This window comes from Bolinopsis microptera, chromosome 4, assembly GCF_026151205.1.
Source record: "Bolinopsis microptera isolate Bmic1 chromosome 4, MBARI_Bmic_1.0, whole genome shotgun sequence".
NCBI lineage: Eukaryota > Metazoa > Ctenophora > Tentaculata > Lobata > Bolinopsidae > Bolinopsis > Bolinopsis microptera.
In genome coordinates this window covers 8,715,205-8,737,856 of record NC_087075.1, presented here as the reverse complement: position 1 = coordinate 8,737,856, position 22,652 = coordinate 8,715,205, and the positions used below count along the sequence as shown (strand labels likewise).

General features: G+C 39.3%; 1 protein-coding gene across 9 annotated transcripts in view; it reads right to left on the bottom strand.

Moving 5' to 3' along the window:
- The window catches only part of LOC134814037 (rootletin-like), a 140,242-nt gene that overhangs the window by 14,543 nt on the left and 103,047 nt on the right, over nt 1–22,652 (bottom strand). For all 9 annotated transcript variants that reach the window (XM_063822017.1, XM_063822016.1, XM_063822020.1 and 6 more), the window contains 6 exons: nt 4,442–4,574; nt 4,012–4,141; nt 3,353–3,587; nt 2,863–2,944; nt 2,558–2,727; nt 2,301–2,375 (listed from right to left, as the gene is read on the bottom strand). In XM_063822017.1, coding sequence (XP_063678087.1) covers nt 2,301–2,375; nt 2,558–2,727; nt 2,863–2,944; nt 3,353–3,587; nt 4,012–4,141; nt 4,442–4,574 — 825 coding nt within the window. The remainder of the gene's footprint in view (nt 1–2,300; nt 2,376–2,557; nt 2,728–2,862; nt 2,945–3,352; nt 3,588–4,011; nt 4,142–4,441; nt 4,575–22,652) is intronic.

Below are 22,652 nucleotides of genomic sequence, written 5' to 3'. Positions count from 1 at the left end.
ATTAGGTGAGCTAAGAGGAGCTTAGTACACATTTTTTAACGAATGTCTCGAAAAAATATCTTTCTTTTCAGAGCAGCGGTTCAGCAGTCAATCAGGGCCAAAATATAATGTTTGGCCACTTCTGTTGTTCTGGATGTAAGAAAGAGTGGAAGAGTAGCCAAACATCGGCCAGCGGTGGACAGATGTGCTGGAAATGTGATGTCATGGTGTATCCATATAAAGAAGACAAAATCAAGAAAAAAGTACTGGTTACTGAAACTCTGCATTTTTGTACTGATGGCAAAACGGAGAAGGTGGAATACAAGGAATTCCAATACGTGGACAAATAATTTTGATTGGACAAAATCATGGATACAAAAATGTTTTTGAGAGTTATACATCCAGTAGCGGACTTGACTACTGGTTGATATTACGTGGACCCATTCAGCGTCCACGTAATGTCCGATCAAATAAAGTCCGATCAAATTAGAAAACAAAAACATGGGTGCGTGAGAGTACATTTTGATTTTTCTGAAAATATTTGTAGCATTTTACACTTAATAATTAATGGAATATATTTTGAAAGTTTGATTCTCCCAAATCTTCTTTTCTAGACCTGAAGACGTGTATTTAAAAAACAAACTAATTAAAGATGGCGCTCAAGTCGGTCGACCGTTCTACTGACAATTCGACCGGTGCATTTCGACGATGTACAAAGTTGGAATCATGATCAGAGATTCATCGGCTGAAGAAAAACTGGTAATACATTTAGTATAAATTTACACTTCTCCGTTTGGCTGGCAAGATGGCTGGCAGCAGGCACGTAGTCAGGGGGGGGGGGGGGGGGGGGGGGGGGCGGGCTAGGGTGGCTGCACCCACCGGAAAAAAAATTGAACCCCAGAAAAAAGATAAGCCCCCTAGTCCCCATGGTCGCCTGGTAACTGGGCTGTGTTTATGACTGCAGTCAGTCAAAGATTTGAAATGTGAATTAGTAAATATCTGTCATAACATCGAAGCGAACATTCTAGAAGACTTCTATAAATAGTCAATAGTGTCTCCTAGGCCGTAGGAAATGTCAAAATCTTAAGACGATGAGGCCTGAGTAAGTCATAAATTCTGATTGGAGAATGCAGATTGCTGTTGTGAAGTTACCAAATTTACGTGAGTACTTGATTCTTTTCAATCCCAGTTTATTGCTGTCCTACAAATTTCTTTAATGCCAAATGTCGTCTAAAACACCCTATTTCGCAAAATTTTTACGTGCCTGGCTGGCAGATCATGTTATTATCTGCCAGCCAAACGGTGAAGTTTGAATTTCTACATAATTTTCAAGCAGTCTTTTCGGTTGATGAACACTTAAAGCTGGATGACTCTTGCCAGCCAAACGCTGATGCTTACCATTTTCACACTGATGCTTGTCACCTTAATCTCTTAATAAGCCGATTAGAATCGCGGTCTTCATTTTATTGCTAAACACCTTTCATTGGATTCGATCTAACATTTCCTTTGATTTGAGATCCTCACACAGACAATGTCGGATCAAGTAAGATATTCTGCTCAATATTTATATATTCTGGACTTCATCTTGTATGATCATGTGTTTTTTATCATGTTTTTAAAACGTTTCAATTTGAAATGCCATCTTTTTTTTCAAAAAATACAGCGGTAAAATTAGTTTACGAATCCTGATTTTGGTAACCATAATAGTTTCATTAGGTGAGCTAAGAGGAGCTTAGTACACATTTTTAACGAATGTATCTAAAATATCTCTCTTTTCAGAGCAGCGGTTCAGCAGTTAATCAGGGCAAAAATAGAATGTTTGGCCACTTCTGTTGTTCTGGATGTAAGAACGTGTGGAAGAGTAGCCAAACATCGGCCAGCGGTGGACAGATGTGCTGGAAATGTGATGTCATGGTGTATCCGTATAAAAAAGACAAAATCAAGAAAAAAGTACTGGTTACTGAAACTTTTTTTTATAAGGGCAGTACGGAGAAGAGGGAATTAAAGATGTTCCGATACGTGGACAAATAATTTTGATTGGACTAATCATGGATGCAAAAATGTTTTTGAGAGTTATACATCCAGTAGCCGGACTTTACTACTGGTTGATATTACGTGGACCCATTCAGCGTCCACGTAATGTCCGATCAAATAAAGACCGATCAAATTAGAAAACAAAAACATGAGTGCGTGAGAGTACATTTTGATTTTTCTGAAAATACTTTTAGCATTTTACACTCAATAATTAATGGAACATATTTTCAAAGTTTGAGCTTGATCATTTTAGTTTAATAATTTTTGTAAAACTATCAAATAAAAACCTGATTTAGCGGTGCTGAGGGCTGATATTTCGTCCATTGCTTTGTTGTATTGCCCGGACCTCTCGTCTAATGAGTCTGAAGGAAAATGGTAATCAGGTATTTCTCCATCGCTAACCGAGCACAAAAAATAGTAGGTAACACAATTGATACAATAAAAAACATTCGATTCAACTGAAAGTAAAGATTTGAAAAAAGTTTTAATCGAAACGAAAACAAAACTATAATGTACCAAGAAAGTTCGCCCCAAAAATCCTCACCTTTGACCTCGGAGATTTCAGCCTTGAGCGCCTCGCACGCCTTGGACAGTCCAGCGTTCTCACCCCTCACTTTACCACTCTCCTTGTGACTCTCATCCAGCGAGTCTAACCCTGCTTCTACGTTTGCCATCAGCTCCTCTATTCTACCCTCAAATCCACAGATTGTAGCCCTGTTACAACGAGGGTGTGTTAACAATTGAGATAGTATAGGGGTAGTTTTCACTAATTCCAATTAGTTGGTAATGTAGCGAAATACAATGAATATTGTGAACAGTAAAAGTAGTAGAGCAACTATAGAACTGTACCTGACAGAGCTAGCAGCCCATTCACAGAGGTGTTGGGAGGGTACGGAGGAGAGGACAGAGTTCACAACATCGTTAGTTGCTCCTGTTAGGACACATAGTTAGTATATGGGAGGGGGAAATATAGTAGTTAACAATTGAACTAGTTGCTCCTGTTAGGACACATAGTTAGTATATGGGGAGGGGGAAATATAGTAGTTAACAATTGAACTAGTTGCTCCTGTTAGGACACATAGTTAGTATATGGGGAGGGGGAAATTAGTAGTTAACATTTAACAATTGAACTAGTTGTTCCTGTTAGGACACATAGTTAGTATATGGGGAGGGGGAAATATAGAGATATAGTAGATAACAATTGAATTTGAAATATCCCCTTTTTTAAGACTTAATTGCACTACAAGTGCTCGGGAGTCTGGGGCACAACGTCCTGGGGCTGGGTCACAGTTACAACAATTGTGAAACAGAAATACAATTATCCACTAGGATGACTCACCAGTTCGTGCAACGTCCCGTGTTGGTGAGGCAGATCGTTTAGGAGACCCTGGTCTGGGGATGTCTCTAAGAGAGGAATCCAGGGTACAATCCAGTCCCATGGCAGCCTGTGCACGTGACACCGCGTTGATGATGTCCTTGAGAGTGGTACTGTACGACTCAGCTTCATTCTTCAGATTCTTTGCTTTCTCCGATTCTCGGGAGAGATGTGCGTCTGTCATACCCTTTTCGTGGTCCTGGAACATTTCACAGTGAGGCAAACTGAGCGAGAAGGGGGTATTTGGGTCGAGTGTGCAGAAATTTGCGTGAAGTTAGAGATAAAAGAATGTAAAGCAAAGGATGGTGCATGTATAGTAATACTGGTGACAGTATGCTCGATTCAATCAGAAGTCCATTAGAAATCGATTACAGGGTAAGTTATGCCACTCAAAGCTCTGGCATTAGGAAAGGGAATTAACTTGACACTTACATTGGTCCCAATTTTATAAATGCATTAATAGTAATACATCTGCTGCAAATTAAAGTGATCGCTCGACCAGTCGACCATATAAGACTTAAACGTTTCGGCGCAGGGTTTACCAAATAAATACAATCGACTTCAGATCCCTGTTCAATGTTTAACTTTAAGATTAGAAACGTAAGTTGAAACGAACAACTCACCAGATCAGAGAAGTCAGCCTTGGTCTTGTTGAGTTCGGTGTCAGTGGAAGCAAGGTCCCGAGTCAGCGTGTCAACTGTACTCTGCAGTTGCTGAATAGTCCCCTGTAGCTCTGTTTTCTCGCTCTCGAACCTGGACGACAGATTGTTATTGACACAAACAAACAAATTATATTTCAAATGTAACTTGCGAGTTGCGAAATTACAAGCTAACAGACTGATATACTGAGATGAAATTGAATAATAAAATTTACTAGTACTCTAAAACTATTAACCGGTACTTTTTAGGCAAAGGACCCCCAGGTCACCGGTCAGATGTTTCGTCGGTACAATAAACTATGCTATAGATTGTTCCGGGAATTATTTATCGTCGAAATTAAACATCATTTAACTTCACGAGGTTTAAATACACAAACTAATTTAGGGATCTTACTTTCGTTGTTGATCGTTGAAAGAGTTGGTCCTCTCACCCAGCACAATCTCCAGTTGTTCTCTTGCTAATCTCTCGTTGTCGAGCAAGCTTTGTGCTTCCAAGTAGGCAGACTTGCATTGTTGTTCTAGTCGGGCTAAAATGGAATGTTATTAGTTAAATCACGTGATGCAGTTAACAGATATTCTGAAAAAGTTATTATTTTCAGTCGTGAGGGAATTGACAAGATCCTAGCCCCAAATTACGGCTCATTGTGCATTACAGGTACAAAAGGATTTCGCGATTATTTTGGCCAAAATTCGAGATACCGCGATTTTTAACAGACTATACATTAAACTATACATAAAATTTGTCGCAAATAATGGGAAAAATCGCGATTCCGTACATGCCGCGATTTCCTTTTTTCCCTGTTGTGAAAGGGATACCAATGAAACAGAGGTGGCAATAGAATAGCTCCCGAACAGCTAGTATTATTTTATTTGTATTGCTATATTGAGCATTCAACGGCCATTATTTGGGCTGGCAGTAAGAATTTATTGCACTGGTAGCATGTTAGAGAATCTTCAATATTTATTGTTGGCCATTGAACATGTTGTTCGTCGGCTCTTGATATTGATAAGGTTAACGGCTGACCTCTTCTTCGTAGGGGGCTGTAGCTGTGGTCAATATCACTAATGGTAAGATCGTGACCACTGTAAGATAGAGCATTGGAGACCTGACCACTGACCAGTGACACAAGAAAAAAGAAAAGACACCATTTTTCTGTAGCATTTGGGTGTCAAATGTTTGACGTCGTAGAAAACAATGCTGTCTGAGATGTCAGCCTTTGTTTTTATAAGAGTTGAAAAGAATAGCAAACCTCGCAACATATTGAACGTCAAGTATAACACCCCAATGCTATCATACGCACGAGCCACGATCAATCCGTGTACGGGACGGTTATTGTAAAATAAAATGATATTGATTGTGATAAGTCTCAGCATAAACGAGACTTACTTTGGAACCCGCAATAATGGGGACAATCACAGAAACTTGGTAAAAACCCTGTTCTGAGCGAACTGCAATGAGCGAACTGCTAGACGCTAGATGTCTTACTAAGAAGCACTAGCAATACATTTGATAAAGCTACAGGTGATGCGTCAATCTTATATAATTCAATTCATGTCATCCAATCAGTGACGATTAATTGGTGATGCGATCCATCAGTAAATTTGTAATACATGTGCCTAAGGAATTTACACCTCTCTGCAGCTAGGTTAAACTTTTCAGCTCATGCCTGCAAAGCATGGTACCCGCGTTACTGGTGTCCTCCGTGCACATTACCAAGGTCGGGGACCCTGTACCATTTTGCGCTTAGCAACATCATGGTTTACGGTGATCGGTCGTTCCTTTTTGGTTATAATTTATTGAGAACTGTCCCTGAACACATAATCTTTACGCCATCCTCCACCAATCACTCTGATTTCACCGGCAACCTTCCCCAGGGTTGCCACACCCCAGAGGTAGGCAGAGCATCTCAATGCTATCCTCTCGTGGGCTATCTTGGCCCAGCCTCTCTTATAAAAAATCTTTGTTAATTGATCAAGTTTGGTCCGTCAGTCATTTTTCTAACTCTAATTGAATCATCTGACCAAACGCACAGAGCAGCGTGACCTGGTATTAAATAGTGTTTTAGCGGTTATCCGAATAGTCGCATCTATTTTAATGTTGCCATGGGGTGGCAAGTATGATATGAGCATAATATATAACAATAAACACTTATATAAGCAAGGCCAGGTTGACCCAGAAAAATTATTCATTTTCTTATAACAAATCCTACATTTTTGCAAATTCAAATGCGGATTTTTTTGCCACTTGCTATCATCGTTTTATATGATATTATTTCGTCGCAAGACAATCCATATCCTCCGAAAAAAGCAAGATATGGCCCTGGTTCCAGCTCCGGTTCAAATGCTGGTAACTTTTTGAACATTCGAATAAAAGTAATCTTGTATATTACAGATTCATTATTCAGGTTATGGAATATGGTTCAAAATTCAAAATGTTTAATAAGTTAACTTCAGGTGAGTGCAAGATCAGGGAAGTAGGAGGTTTCCTAAAATACGTTTGTGATAGACCGCCGCGGCTACGCGAGGGACTGATGGATAATAGAACCTACAGTTGTGTCAACTCTACCCAGATGTATAACATTGTGCATTTGCAATTCGGCAGGTCAGTGCCCTATCTAAATAGGGCAAAAGTTTATTATTAATATTATATCAGAAGTGACGGCATTTTTGTCCTCTTTGAAAGAAAAACACCGAGTTGGCGGCAAAATCTGCATCATTTGGCACTTCTATTTTCGAATAACTTTGCTCAAGATAACTAAATACTGGATGTCCTAAAAAACCTGCTTATTTGGCCCATTCTCTTTTGTGCTAGATATGCACTGATTGGATTTCTTAAAGAGCTTATGGAACTGATGCTAACACATTTTTTGTTTAAAATTGGTTCAGTGTAAAGAATTTTAAACCGCGAATCGACTCCCAAAACATTTCAAGGCTCTAACTCATTCAGAAGCTGCTTGATCTTATCAGCTCTTGGGATCAGCTGATCACTTCATTTACTGATTAGGTGCCCGGTACTCAGCTGCATGCCAACAAGTCAGTAGCTATGTTAGAGCCGATCTAGCACCGAATCAGCACATGACACCCGCAATAAATTGTTCATTACATGACAAGATTCATGTGAGGTTTTCAAGGAAATGAGGTGGTCATGGTTATACAAGCTTAGCAACGCACGATCCTCTATCAAGATATCAGACTATTTGTAAAAAATTGTCATGAGGCTGGCACACCCTACTCAAGTGAGCTCGAGGTTTGAAATATTTTTCTAGGACTCCGGAGGTCATACCCTGTAAATAAAAATGAAGTTCTCAAACCGTTCTTGAGTAATTAACACTGATCACTAATAGCCTTTTTGGGACACCTAGTATTTATCTATTAAAGTAGATAAAAGCTGGAGAGAGTCTCAAAAGTCAAAACTGTACTACTTTGACAAAATTTCCACAATCTCGATATGCATCGAATAATCTAACCTTAGAGTACATAAAGGCTGCAAATGTGGCGCACGCAAAATATTTAAATCAAGTAAAGTGCGGAATCGCCCTATTTGAAACTTTTTACCGCACATATATGTTGCCTCTGCACGCAATGCATTGAATTGACTAAATATATATCATTTTCAGGGGCTTTCTTGCCACAGTTGATGTTCTCTGTGAAGGTGATCCCCACTTCTACCAAGCTTGCGGTATCAGCGGAGGAATCAATTTAAACTTAGGAAATTCTATGGCGTCTGGTGCAGATACTATGAACAACCATCTAAATCCTCGTACGAACTAAATTATAGTGTTTTAGTATATGCGAACAAATCCGGTTGAGAAAAATTGCACTAAAATATAATATACCGGGATGAATTTGTAGATTTTCTTGAATATTAGATCAATCGTGTTTTTAAAATATATTATTTTTTCAGGTGATCACCCGTGCGGATATTTTTGTTTAAATAAGGACCGATATTTCCACATTCCAGATTTCAACTTCAATGGATTCTTTGGTTTTCATTTCAGTGTTTGTGATGGTAAAAATGACTGTCTCAACACAGATTTAGATGAGAGGTTTTGTACAGGGAGTTACAATTCCGACACGTGTAATTCGGTGTGTCGAAGTGATTCTGTGAATTGTGAAGATGAGAGCGTTTGTAACGGGTACAATTATGGTGTTTGGTGTAAATCTGGAGAATACTTGCCCCCCTATTTTCTTTGTCGGAAAATTAACGACTGTTTGGTGAAACCCGATTATATTCATATAGATTGCTCAATTAATGAAAATTCTACAACCTGCTTCAATCTACGCACAGAAATGATTGAGCCCCTTTACAATGTGTCCAGGTGTGCTGCCAGATTTAAACGTTCACAAATCAGTACAGCTGTGGAGCCTTTACATTTTTGTGATGATTACATAGATCAAACAAACTGCTCGGACCCTTCAAAAATTGGTGTTATTTGCCCAGTAAAAGGCTTCTTGTCGTCCATTGCCAAACAGATTATCTGTAATAGCGGGTCTGGATTTTCTCATAGTGAACCACCAAAGATCCCTCAAATTTGTGATGATGGACTTGATAAAGCCTGCGTTCAGATCAGTTTGTCTTGCTTCATTCACAAACATTATATGTGTAATGGTGAGGCGAACTGCGAGGACTCCAGTGACGAATTAGATGAACAATGTCATCACATGACCAACAAAAAATTCCATCGGAGGTATTTACTGACAGCATTTCAAGATAAGATTCCATTTCCGCTGAAATGGGTTGGTGATGGGATCAATGATTGCCTGGATGGTGAAGATGAAGTAGACAATTGGCCTACCTGTGGACAGGGAGTTACAGCTCGATATGTCAGATATAACAGTCATTGTAAGGAAGTATTTCTGTGCTATAACATCGACCAACAGTTTATTGAGTTTGCTAACCTATGCGATAAAAAAGAATCTTGTCATAATGAAAACAAAATCTGCTTCTTGTCGAGGGAAACAATCACACCGGTCACTACAGCTCTAAGAGATGAAATAGGCAGAGTGAGGCTTTCCTATTGTCTCAAGGGATTGAAAGATGTTGAGTATTTAAAAAATAGTACATGTTCTCCTGAAATCATTTTCAAATCGAAGAACATTTTCGGCAGAAACAAACAAAATTCCGAAATCATGGTGCCAGATGCCATGATCGATTGTAGACACGTTTATGGAGAGCACTATGTTTTTCAAAGTTGTCTTGGTCTATGTAGCAATAACTCACTATGTCCCCTCACCAGGCAATTATTATGGAACTCATGCCCAGGACAATTTGAAAACGAAAGAGTGTTTACTAAAGGCAGTAATGGTGAACTTACTTTCTTGCTCAGAGATCACAGGACAGGTGAACTCGGTGATGACCTGTTTCGATGTGAAAATAACAAATGTCTCACATATGATAAAATATGCAACCTGGTTGATGATTGTGGGGATTCTTCGGATGAATCTTCTTGCTTCAACCATTATCAATGTGAAATATCTAAAGAATATCTGCCAATAACGCAAAAGTGTGATGGAATTATTCACTGCTCTGACATGTCAGATGAATGTAATGATATTTGTGGACAGAGACTAATTGGGAGCTATTTTATTCGGATTGTCGCGTGGGTTGTTGGGATTTTAGCGATCCTTTTAAACGGAATATCATTATTCAATAACATTTCAACCATTTCGAAATGCAAATCAGAACCAGCACTGTTGAATAATGGTTTGATCGCTGTGATAAGTTCAGGAGACTTACTAATGGGATTGTATATCAGTGTCATCGTCTTCTATGACAGCTACTATGGCTCAAAATACTGCATTGAACACTTAGACTGGATTTCGAGTGACACTTGTGTTGCTCTTGGTGCCATAAGTACAACAGCTTCACATATTTCGTTGTTTTCCATGACCCTCTTGAGTTTACTTAGGTTGTCAGGGATTAAAAATGATTTTGTGGTTCCAAAAAGTGTAACAAAAGCAAGCTTGAAGAAGTTAGCGGGTATGGTTGTCATGATAATAACAGCCTCTCTGGCAATCTCGTTGACGCCTCTTGTGAAAGGCCTGGAAGAATTCTTTGTCAACGGAATAAGGTTTGAAGCATCAAATACTTTATTTCATGGATGTCCTAACAAAAAAGTTCTTCAGTCAATACTGCATGAATACTATGGCAGGATAAGGATGGATGACCTGAAATGGGCACAGATTGACACTTTGATTAAGCCCATGTTTTCACATGATTATGGCGGAATTCCATACAAGCGCCAGTCATTTTACGGCAACGATGCTGTCTGCTTGTTTAAGTACTTTGTGAGAAAGGATGACCCCCAAGGAATATTTGTTTTTGTTTTACTCTGTGTGATAGTGATAAAAACTAGAAAATCAGCCGAAGGAGTCGCCATGAAAAACACGGACAAAACAGCTAAGAAAATGAACGCTAAACTTCATCGAATAACCATCTGGATTACTCTCACTGATTTTGTGTGTTGGGTACCATTTATTGTAGTCTGCTGCTTTCATTATTTAGATATTTTGGATGCGACAGAATGGTACTCCTTTTTCTCAATCTTAGTCCTTCCAATAAACTCTGTCATAAATCCTATCCTTTATGATCGTTCTTTGGAAACATTCATTTATTCAATCATATACTCCAAAATAAAAACAGGTATGATGAAGCTGTTGTTGCTCATCAAGTTAAGACGATCGAATAAAGTTCAAGACAATTCAAATGCCGATGTAGATCCAGGCATAGAACTACAAGAAATGGAGCCCACTGTTAATAAAATGGTAGTTGAAATTGCTCCTGAACCGAAATGAACTTTTAAAATCATGCTGAACACAAGATTTTTGGAAACATACTCTTTTAGTGTCCTCAGAAGAATCGATACTGGAGGAATGAGGATGATGCTCTTTAATAGTTTAATCTTTATAATATTTTCCGGGAATTATTTCCCGAAAAGTCGTAAGGGTTGCCAGAGTATTATGAGGACAGACTGCGAGTCACCTCAGACTGGCTTGCGGGAAGTTTCAAAATTAATAACAGTTGCGCACTATATCACAATGCTGGCAAGCATAACCGTTGCCCTTATATTCACAACACTATTTACCCCCTATACTATTATATCCCCTTTATTGTTTTCCAGGCATTAAGATTCATCGAAAGTAGTTCAGCAGGTATATTTAAGTTCAAAACATTCTAATTCAATGTTAAAGATGACAGGAATAAGAAATAGTTATGTGGAGGTTTTTAAGAAATTTGCGCAAAATACGCGCCAGCATGTTATACGAAATTAGGTAAAAAACCCAAAATCGCCATATTCAGGTGCCTTAAAGACCATGTTAAAATTGAGTTAGAGATCTGAAACTTTGCAGGGCGTCTAGACCTTGTCCAAATCGACTGTAAAAAAATTACATGTTTCAGGAGTATCAGAAAGTGGGTTTTCTGGAACCCCTGTTTTACAACAGATTGTCGTGAAGTATATATATGTATATATGTATATATAGACGCTTTGGAAGTCAATTGTAGCCTACATTTAAGTGTCCGTAGATTCAAAAGTATAAAAGATACAGTCATTTCGAACCACAGGTTTTAAAGATAATCGTTTAAACTTTAGTTTACATTATATCGAAAAATAATTTAACGTCATCATCATCACTTGATGACGTCATCAAGTTAAGTGTTTTCAAAACTTGATTTTTAACAAAATAACAACTTTTCAAATCGATTTTACACCATTAAAGAGTAATTTTATTCAAAATCTGAGGACATTTTCACCTTAGATAATTGTTCAAGCATTCTGAAAATCTACCGGAAAAGTTTCCTACCTTGCTCCTTCATAAAGATATTCGCTATTGAAGTTAGTGCTTTTTTGAAGAATAATTTTATAAAAACACAAAAGTTGTGAATTAGTATTCTCTGGTGTTGGGCTATCCCTTGGGTTGTGGAGCTCAATTTTGCTTCCTAAAGGTCTAAATTGTGTTATAGGCTAGTTTTAAAGTTAAAAATCAAAAAGTTGCACACGTGGGGACACGCCTAAATTGATTCAAAATAGCTAAAATCACTGAAAATCGTTATTTTCACGATTTTTATCAACTTTGGAGTCCCGTTGTGATTCAAGTTCTTTTTGAAATCTTCTAAAACTTTGCATGCTTATCAAACTATATATAAAATACCACTATGCAAAAATTTACGGTGATTCAATATTGTATGCGCACGCAACGTCCGCTCAAAGTTTGCACGTGCGAAAGGTGAGAATTTTGATCATTCGTGATTTCGAATAAATTCTGCTTTCCCACGATATTTAAATGGCATTATATATGAATTAAATGCCAACTTGAATGAGTAAAAAGTGCCATATTCAGTCTTTTATCAACAGATATACCTACCTAAACACAAGGAAATGTTTTCAAAGGTAAAATTTCGAAATCGTTGAAATTACCTCTTTATTAATGAAGTTTTGACTGTGTAAATTATCCTGACATTATAATCAAAAAGAGATGATATTTGACCAAAACCCACAATCATGGGTAGAGTGAACCGCTGCCAGTGCCTCTCTTTTCCAAACAAAAGAAAATGATATTAATTTGAGGAACCGTCCGCAAATGCAAATTGATACCGAGAATGAAATCGGTCGCTCGCTTTTCCCATTCGAATTCACGGCTTACGAATTGTAATAAAGGTTATTGAGTGGGAAAAGCGAGCGACCGATTTCATTCTCGGTATCAATTTGCATTTGCGGACGGTTCCTCAAATTAATATCATTTCCTTTTGTTTGGAAAAGAGAGGCACTGGCAGCGGTTCACTCTACCCATGATTGTGGGTTTTGGTCAAATATTACACACTTTATTGTATCAGCGCACCTATCACATTACACATTGTTTCATCCAGAACCGGAAAAAATTATAACAAATGATACCTTGGCTTAGTTCCGTGCTCGTGCTCATTATCGCCCGTAGCACTCAACAGCCAAGATATTATTGTAATATAGACCATCAGTATCACATTGCAGTGCCCTCTAAGTAAATAAAAACTAACTGTCATAATAAACCACTCATATACCACAGTTTATTGAGATTCACCTACTATACGCTTTGGTATCATGACTATTGATCTACCGGAAAATATTTTAAAAGTGCATTGACGATTAATCTATTTCATCTCAATTGTCATCGCTAAAACTTGGTAATCATTTTTGGGTTTTAAAATTTGTTTGCATTTTTTGAAAAACAAAGTTTTTAGGCGATATTGTTGTTTGAAAGACTTTTCCGTTTGTTCATTTCAATTTGTGCTTTTATTTAAGATCTCTTGTGTTTACAAAAAGATTTAAAAGGATCGCTGTTTAATATGATAGCATACACATTGAACATTAATTTAAGGTAAAGTTAAAGGAAGGCACATCGGAGTGAATGGCCATGAACTGGAGGGGGGGGGGGGGGGGGGTCCAACCCGATTTTTCCGATCAATTCCGATCCCGATTTTGGCCTCATCAACCCTCATATCGGGAAAATCGGGAAAATTTAAATCTTTCCTCTGAGGTTTCTAGGCGATATAGGTAGCTATTTCTGTACTTAAATATGACAAGAAATCGATTGGTGGTGGTCCCAGAACCCCAAAATGGTTTCTAGTTCCAAACAAGAATCGTTCCGTCCGAAAAACGACACACTGTCGTATCAACTCTTGTTTGACAGAAACATCCACCCCGGTCCACATTTGAAAGAGGTACGGTTGGTAATAACAATCGTAACAAATAGGGAACGCTTTAGTAACTTTTGATTTAAATTGTCTCCACAATTTGTAACAGGCTATCTGCAGAAATGGGTAGCACGGTTAATGACCATTGACCATGGTCCTTTCTCAAACTTCCAATCCTCAGTTAGATACAAAGAATAGTCTACACAATTTTAAATAACATTAAAAGAGATGAAAATCACTTTATTCATCAAAATCTTTATTTATCATGTAACAACTTTTCCACACTCATTCGTTGTCTGACTGTGGGAACTATTGATTCTTGAACTTTTCCATAGTACTGGAGAGTAAAACTCTGTTAACAAAAAAATTCTCGAGCACATTTTGAGTCAGTAACAGTAACATGTCAATATGTTACAGACTCAAATGCGTTTAAAAACATTTTAGTAAGTACAATAAATTGTGTAAACTGATGAGGAGGAGGAGGAGGACTGAAGAGTAGGACTGAGGAGGAGGAGGAGGACTAAGGAGAATGATGAGGAGGATGAGACTCATGAAGAGGAGGAGGAGGACTGAGGAGGAAGACTGATTAGGAGAAGAAGGAAGAGGAGGATGAGGAAGAGGACTGAGGAGGATAAGGAGGATAAGGAGGAGAATGAAGAGGAGCATGAGGAGGACTGAGGAGGAGGAGGATAAGGAGGAGAATGTGGAGGAGGAGGATGACTCAGGAGGAGGACTCAGGAGGTGGAGGAGGATAAGGAGGAGGAATCAGGAGGAGGAGGAGGACTGACGAGGAGGAGGAGGAGGAGGACTGACGAGGAGGAGGAGGAGGAGGACTCAGGAGGAGGAGGAGGACTAAGAGGACGCGAGGACTAAGGACGAGGAGGACTGAGGAGGATGACGAGAGCGAGGACGAGGAGGAGGACTGAGGAAGAGGACTGATAAGAAGGAGAAGGAGGAGGAGGACTGAGGAGGAGGACTGAGGATGAGGATAAGGAGAAGGAGGACTGGGGGAGGACTGAGGAAGAGGAGGACTTGGGGAGGACTGAGGAGGAGGATGACTGGGGGAGGACTGAGTAGGATGATGAGGAGGAGGACTGAGAATGAGGAGGAGGAGAAGGAGGACCGGGGAAGGACTGATGAGGAGGAGGACTGGGGAAGGACTGAGGAGGAGGACTTAGGAGTAGGAGGAGGAGGAAGACTGATTAGGAGAAGAAGAAAGCGGAGAAGGAGGAGGAGGATGAGGCAAGGATGAGGAGAAGGAGGAGAATGAGGAGGAGGACTTGGGGAGGACTGAGGAGGAGGATAAGGAGGAGGAGGACTAACTGGATGAGGATGAGGATGAGGACGAGGACGATTATGAGGAGGACAGAGGATGAGGACTGATGAGGAGGAGAAGGAGGACGAGAAGGATGAGGACGAGGACTAAGGACGAGGACTAGGAGGATGATAACGAGGGCTAAAGAAGAGGACTGATTAGGAGGAGAAGGAAGAGGAAAAGGAGGAGGACTGAGGAGGAGGAGGATAAGGAGGAGAATGAGGAGGAGGAGGAGGACTCAGGAGGAGGACTCAGAAGGTGGATGAGGAGGACTCAGGAGGAGGACTGAAGAGGAGGAGGAGGACTGATCAGGAGGAGGAGGAAGACTCAGGAGGAGGAAGAGGAGGAGGACAAGGACTAAGGACGAGGACGACTAGTGTAGGACTGAGGATGAGGACTGATGAGGAGAAGGAGGAGGAGGACTGTTGAGGAGGACGAGGAGGATGATGAGGACGAGGACTGAGGAGGAAGACTGACGAGGACGAGGACGAGGACTAAGGACGAGGAGGACTGATTAGGAGAAGAAGAAAGCGGAGAAGGAGGAGGAGGATGAGGCTAGGAGGAGGAGAAGGAGGAGAATGAGGAGGAGGACTGGGGAGGACTGAGGAGGAGGGTAAGGAGGACGAGGACTAAGGATGAGGATGAGGACGAGGACGATTATGAGGAGGACAGAGGATGAGGACTGATGAGGAGGAGAAGGAGGAGGATGAGGAGGAGGAGGACTGGGGAGGACTGAGGAGGAAGAGGAGGATGACTGAGGAGGAGGATGAGGAGGAGGACTCAGAAGGAGGACTCAGGAGGTGGAGGAGGATGAGGAGGAGGACTCAGGAGGAGGACGACGACTATGAGGAGGACTCAGTAGGACTGATTGGGAGGAGAAGGATGAGGAGGATGAGGAGGAGAAATGAGGAGGAGGAGGAGGAGAAGGATGAGGAGGAGGACTGGGAGTAGGACTGAGGAGGAGGAGGGGACTGAGGAGCAGGGTGAGGAGGACTGAGGAGAAGGACGAGGACGAGGAGTCAGGAAGAGGACTGAAGAGAACTGAGGAGGAGAAGGACTCTGGAGGAGGAGGAGGACTGATGAGAAGGAGGACGAAGACTAGGGAGGAGGAGGAGGACATGTAAATGTTTTGTCTGTTTTTGTCCGTTTTTGTTCGCCCTACTTTTTGTCCGTTTTGAAAATATAGGGTACCGAACGGACACAACACATGATCCCCCAGCCAAGCATGTGTTACGATACAAATGTACTTGACTATACATTTAAGGTGCAGTGTACTAGTGATATTATGGTATGTTTAAAGACCGGACCACAAAATATAACCCGGTACCTAGTGTTGCTGTGTTGTACTAATACATAATAACAAGTAACAGGGATAAAATTAATGAGCAGAAACAATCGATCTCACGTCAAAAGGCCAAAGCACTCGGGTCTGGGAGTACATGACAACTCCAACTAGTAGTGAGCATACTAGCGCCCCTGCAGTGGAAAAACACATAAAACATACTATTGGAATGTCCAATTGGATCGTTTTCTCATAACAATATAGCATATGTAGGGGTTCTGGTTGAATTATATCACTTCTGAGAGGTTTCAGAGATCGATTCTGTAAATTTCTCAATTTTCCGATTTTTCCGATTCCGATTTTGGCCTCATCAACCCTCATATCGGACATCGGGTTGGACCCCCCCCCCCCCCCCCCCCATGAACTGAACTGAAATAATGTTATAATGTTATAGTTGATCAGTTGAGTTGATTACTGAATCGAGGTAAATGATGCTTTTATCTACGAAATAAAATTTTATAATCCTTCAACTACTGTGTTTCATTTAAGTATTGAAACTTTTAAACTTGATTTTGAATTTAATCCTAGCCAAAACTGCTGGAAAATTATGGTCATCTTGCCAGACTCTTGGTAATTCTTCTTCTATTTGAATTCCCCTCAACGTGGCGTAGAGGTGAGTGAACTTTTGTAAAGATTGAAAACCAAGACTTCCTCAACAATCAACATTGACTATCAAAAAGAGTGGAAACCTCCTTATTTTTCACCTCCTTATCATTGTCTTGAATAAAATTCTGTAATATGACGTATTCGATTACAATATAATGGCAATATAATCCTAATAATGGTAATATCCTAATAATGGTAATATCATAATAATGGTAATATCCTAATAATGGTAATATCCTTATAATGGTAATATCCTAATAATGGTAATATCCTAATAATGGTAATATTCTTATAATGGTAATATCCTAATAATGGTAATATCCTAATAATGGTAATATCTCGATCCTAATATATAATATGGGGTAAGGGGAACCCTACAGACTCTCTTTGGAGCAGCACTGTTTGTGGCACAGTAGTAAATACTCCTTTTCTAGCGTGCTCTCAGCTGGGGGAAACAACACTGTCCAATGTGCAGGGCATGTTAACACGAACGTGAAAAGGTTAACAAACCATGTCTTGCAAACCATCAATTATTGATGCAGTAGGTGGCACGTGATTCTGATCCGTCGGTAAGGTGGAACATGTGTTTTCCTTCGAGTTTGTGCTCCAGTTGAACATATATCCAAAGTTAGGGTAGGACGCTGAAACTCGTGGCAAAGAAAAGATTTTTTACGGGCTGCACACAACCAAATGTGGTACACCATGTACGGAATCCATAAACGATTATGGTAGGTTATTCTGCATAAACCCAATTCTTTCTAGAAATACAAGCTTCTTTTCAAACTTTGTCGCAAGTATAAATGGAATTATTGAAATTATAGCGTATTGAGTAGTTAATTATACAATGAAACATAACGAAAACGTTGCTTAATATGTGGCTTACAGTAATCCGATAACGATCCAGTAACTTCAAATATGCAATATCTACCACTACCAGCAAACAAGGTCACTCTTTTGGAATGACATCAATCTATTGTTTAACTCTTTGGATATTCTTTAGCCAGAAACCTTGCTTTATAGAAAATAGGAACAACTCTATTGGTTCGTTTAATCTAAGTTTTATTCCAAATTGGCAGGTATAGTGGTACCCTACCTGAAAATACTGACGTATGCAGTCAGTTTGCTAATTAATATTTAACGTTTAAAAAAAAAAAGAACTTGCTGATTTTGAGTCATGCGGGAGATGTATTGTAAAAATCATCATTAGTCAATGATGCAGACAAGATGAATCTAGCATACCTTTATTGCTTGATAATTAAATATCTACAAGCTCCCTACTCTTGGATTTGTATGGGTTTAGTAAGTGCAAACAAAAATAATACAATGGGCGACCCTATTTTGAATGATAAATTTGTTAGCAGGGTTCTTTTAAACATGACTGCGTACGGTCGAGTATGCAAGCTTTGACAAGTCAGTGCTGATATGAGCAACAGCTTGACAAATTGAACGTAGAATATGCTTATGTATTATACGGTAGGCTAATTCCTGATTGATACCGATTGTGGCGATATAAAAATAGCTACTGTAGATGCAGTATGCACCGTATTTTTAAAATGGCAGCGTGACTTTGCCTTGTGATTTAGCTTATCGGTTTCGCGATAGACTTGTCTATTGTTAAAGTCATGATATGTCTTTTAAAATATTATTGTATTGCGAAAGATGAAAAAGATATAAAAGCGAGATCAACAAATCCAAATGATTCATTCGTTGTATCAACCCCTGCTTTTGAGATGCATTTTTTTATTCTTCGGGCTATGATCTTCATTTTTGACACGATTTCGTCTGAAGACAATCTTTATTCTCCACAAAAAGCAATATATGACCATCCAGGTGAGTTTTGTTTCTCGAATAAAAGTTTTAAAGCTTGGAAATTACGAATGATCCATTATTTAGGAGTCAGGACATGACCCAAAAACTGTGTTATTTTTTTCTTTCTTTGATCAAGCTGCATGCTTTTAAAAGCTAACTTATGTTCAGGAGAGTGCAAGATCAGGGAAGTAGGAGGTTTCCTAAAATACGTTTGTGATATTCCATCGCATATTGAGATGCTGAGCGACAATAAAACCTACGGTTGTGTCAACTCGTCTAAAATGTATAACATCGTGCATTTTCGATTTGGCAGGTCGGTGCTCTATCTATATTTCACTCTTATATTTCTCTCTTATATTTCACTCTTATATTTCACTCTTATATTTCACTCTTATATTTCACTCTTATATTTCACTCTTATATTTCACTATTATATTTCACTATTATATTTCACTATTATATTTCACTCTTATATTTCACTCTTATATTTCGCTCTTATATTTCACTCTTATATTTCTCTCTTATATTTCACTCTTATATTTCACTCTTATATTTCACTCTTATATTTCACTCTTATATTTCACTCTTATATTTCACTCTTATATTTCACTCTTATATTTCACTCTTATATTTCACTATTGTATTTCACTCTTATATTTCACTCTTATATTTCACTCTTATATTTCACTCTTATATTTCACTCTTATATTTCACTCTTATATTTCACTCTTATATTTCACTATTGACATATCAGAATAGCATTGCACCTCCACCTCCATAATACAGGGGGGGGGGGGGGCAAAAGTCAGTACCCATACGTTGGCCTTAATAGCTCAGTCACTGAGTGCCCAATTGAAATAATTCTTTCTAGTATGGCTTACTACCACCACTGGTTCGAGGAATTTGTCAAATCGAAAAATATTCGTGTTCATTTTCTTCAAATGAAAGTTCATTTTCCCATTTATTTGATAGTTTGGATAGTCGGATCGAGCGAAATTTTATTGGATGGTGTTTGGCCATGTACATTACGTTTATCCTGAAAAAAGTAGAGTTCTAGCTTCTCAGATGACCGAGATATGAAGCATAACGAGTTTATTCATTACGTGTGATCAGGCGATTGGGTTGAGGCTAGATCCGCATTATGGGAATCGTGCAGAGAGCCCAATTACGGTGTCGTAATCGGGTAATCATTGAGTACCCAATCAACTTTGCGGTAACTCGACATCTGTCGGCTGTCCGACAGCGACATCTGCCCGACAGCACTATTTTCTTGTGTTTGAAGTGATATCTCAAATTTGGCCCAAAGAAATTTACCCAAACTTGCACAAATTATTTGTCTTAAAGCTATCTTACTATCTAGAAAGTTTCAAGAAAATCATATCGTTGGATCTCCAGATATATGCCGTGGAACCACTACAAACCACCGAATTGGAGATATTTTTTTGTGTTAAAAGTGATATCTTAAATTTGGCACATAGAAACTAGCTCAAACTTGCACAGATTATTTGACCTATAACCACAATTGACAATACTTTATGGAAAGTTTCAAGAAAATCGTACGGTAGGATCCGACATAAACTATTGTCCGAATAACCTATTTTCTGAGTCGGACAGATGTCGCTGTCGGACAGATGTCGCCCAATCCTCTCAAATATAAAACACGGCGGTGGTATAACACCCAATGTAACGCTTAATGGTGCCAGAGGAGTTGGATCAGACAGGTGTAACATAGCGACTACTTTAACGACGTCTTATTTCGCCTTTCTCTTCCACACTCAACCACCACTTAAGCGTTCATCTATGACACATCCCACAACACTTACCATCATCCTTGATTACACATCTTGATTCCACCGGCATCCTCCCACAGGACTGCTATACCACAGAGGTAGGCAAAGCATTCATATGCTATCCTCTCGTAGGCCAACCAGGCCCAGCCTCTCTTAAAAAATAAAATAAAATAAGACCCAACGTATGGGTACTGACTTTTGCCCCCCCCCCCCCCCCTGTACATTACATCAAATGAATAAATACATTTCACTTTCAGGACCTTTTTGTCCACAGTAAATGTTCTCTGTGAAGATGATCCTCACTTTTATCAAGCTTGCGGCATCAATGGAGGAATTAACCTCAATTACAATTACATCTATTTATCGGATGCCATGACATTGACTAACCTTCGTAATAATCGTAAGATCAGATCGTGTGGGCGTGCAATATTTTTACATAGGTTAAATGGATAAACTTTGATCATTTCACTACTTGAGATTTTAAAATAAGCACAGCTTCCCAAATCTCAATGCGATGATAAGATATTCTTATTCGAGCAAATTTGATCAATAAATCTGCATACTGGTGGAGAGATATAAATCATATTTATTTTTAAAAATTTGCAGTTATTCTGGTTTTAATAACTCAATACTGGAAGCCGATTGATAATAAAAATATGGTTCACCACCCCACCAGTATTCAGATCTATTATAGGGTTTTAAGATAAACCATTCTTTACAGGTGATTACCCATGTGGATATTTTTGTTTGAATACGAACCGCTATTACCACATTCCTGACTTAAACTTCCATGGAATGCCCTCGTTTGGATTTAAATTCAAAAATTGTGACGGCATTAATGACTGTCTTAACACTGATTTAGACGAACGATTCTGTGCAGGATCAGATGATTCTGAACTATGTGATTTGGTATGTAAAACTGACTCTGCGAGTTGTGATGATGAAAGCTTATGCCATGGATATAACTATGGAGTACGGTGCAGGTCTGGAGAATACTGGCCCCCCTTCACCATTTGTTGGGGAATTAATTACTGTTTGGAGAAGCCAGACGATATAGATTGCTCAATCAATGAAAATTCTACAACATGTTTCAACTCCCAGTCGGGAATGATAGAGCCCCTTTATAATGTTTCCAGATGTGGTACCCGCTTCAGGAGCATGAGTTTCAGCACAACATTGGAACCTTTAGACTTTTGTGACGATTTTATGGACCAAACAAACTGCTCGGATATCCGGAGAGTTGGTGTTATTTGTCCAATAAAAGGCTACCTTTCAACTGTTGCCAAACAGATAATCTGTAATAGCGGGTCTGGGTTTGCAAATGGTATAGCTCCAAAGATCCCCCAAATTTGCGACGATGGACTTGACAAAGCCTGCGTTCAGATCAGTCTATCTTGCTATATTCACAAACACGGTATATGCAATGGTGACGTACACTGTCATGACTCCAGCGACGAATTAGATGAACGGTGTGATCATATGACTGTCAAAAAATGTTACCGGAGGTTTTTACTGACAACAATTCGAGACAAGATGACATTTCCGCTGGAATGGGTTGGTGATGGGGTTATTGATTGCTTGGATGGTGAAGACGAAATAGATGATTGGCCTACCTGTGGACAGGGAATTACAGCTCGATATGTTAGATATGACAGTTCTTGTAAGGAAGTATTTCTGTGCTATAACAGCGACCAACAGTTTATTGAGTTCGCTAACCTATGCGATAAAAAAGAATCTTGTCATAATGAAAACAAAATCTGCTTCTTGTCGAGGGAAACAATCACACCGGTCACTACAGCTCTAAGAGATGAAATAGGCAGAGTGAGGCTTTCCTATTGTCTCAAGGGATTGAACGATGTTGAGTATTTAAAAAATAGTACATGTTCTCCTGAAATCATTTTCAAATCGAAGAACATTTTCGGCAGAAACAGACAAAATTCCGAAATCATGGTGCCAGATGCCATGATCGATTGTAGACACGTTTATGGAGAGCACTATGTTTTTCAAAGTTGTCTTGGTCTATGTAGCAATAACTCACTATGTCCTCTCACCAGACAATTATTATGGAACTCA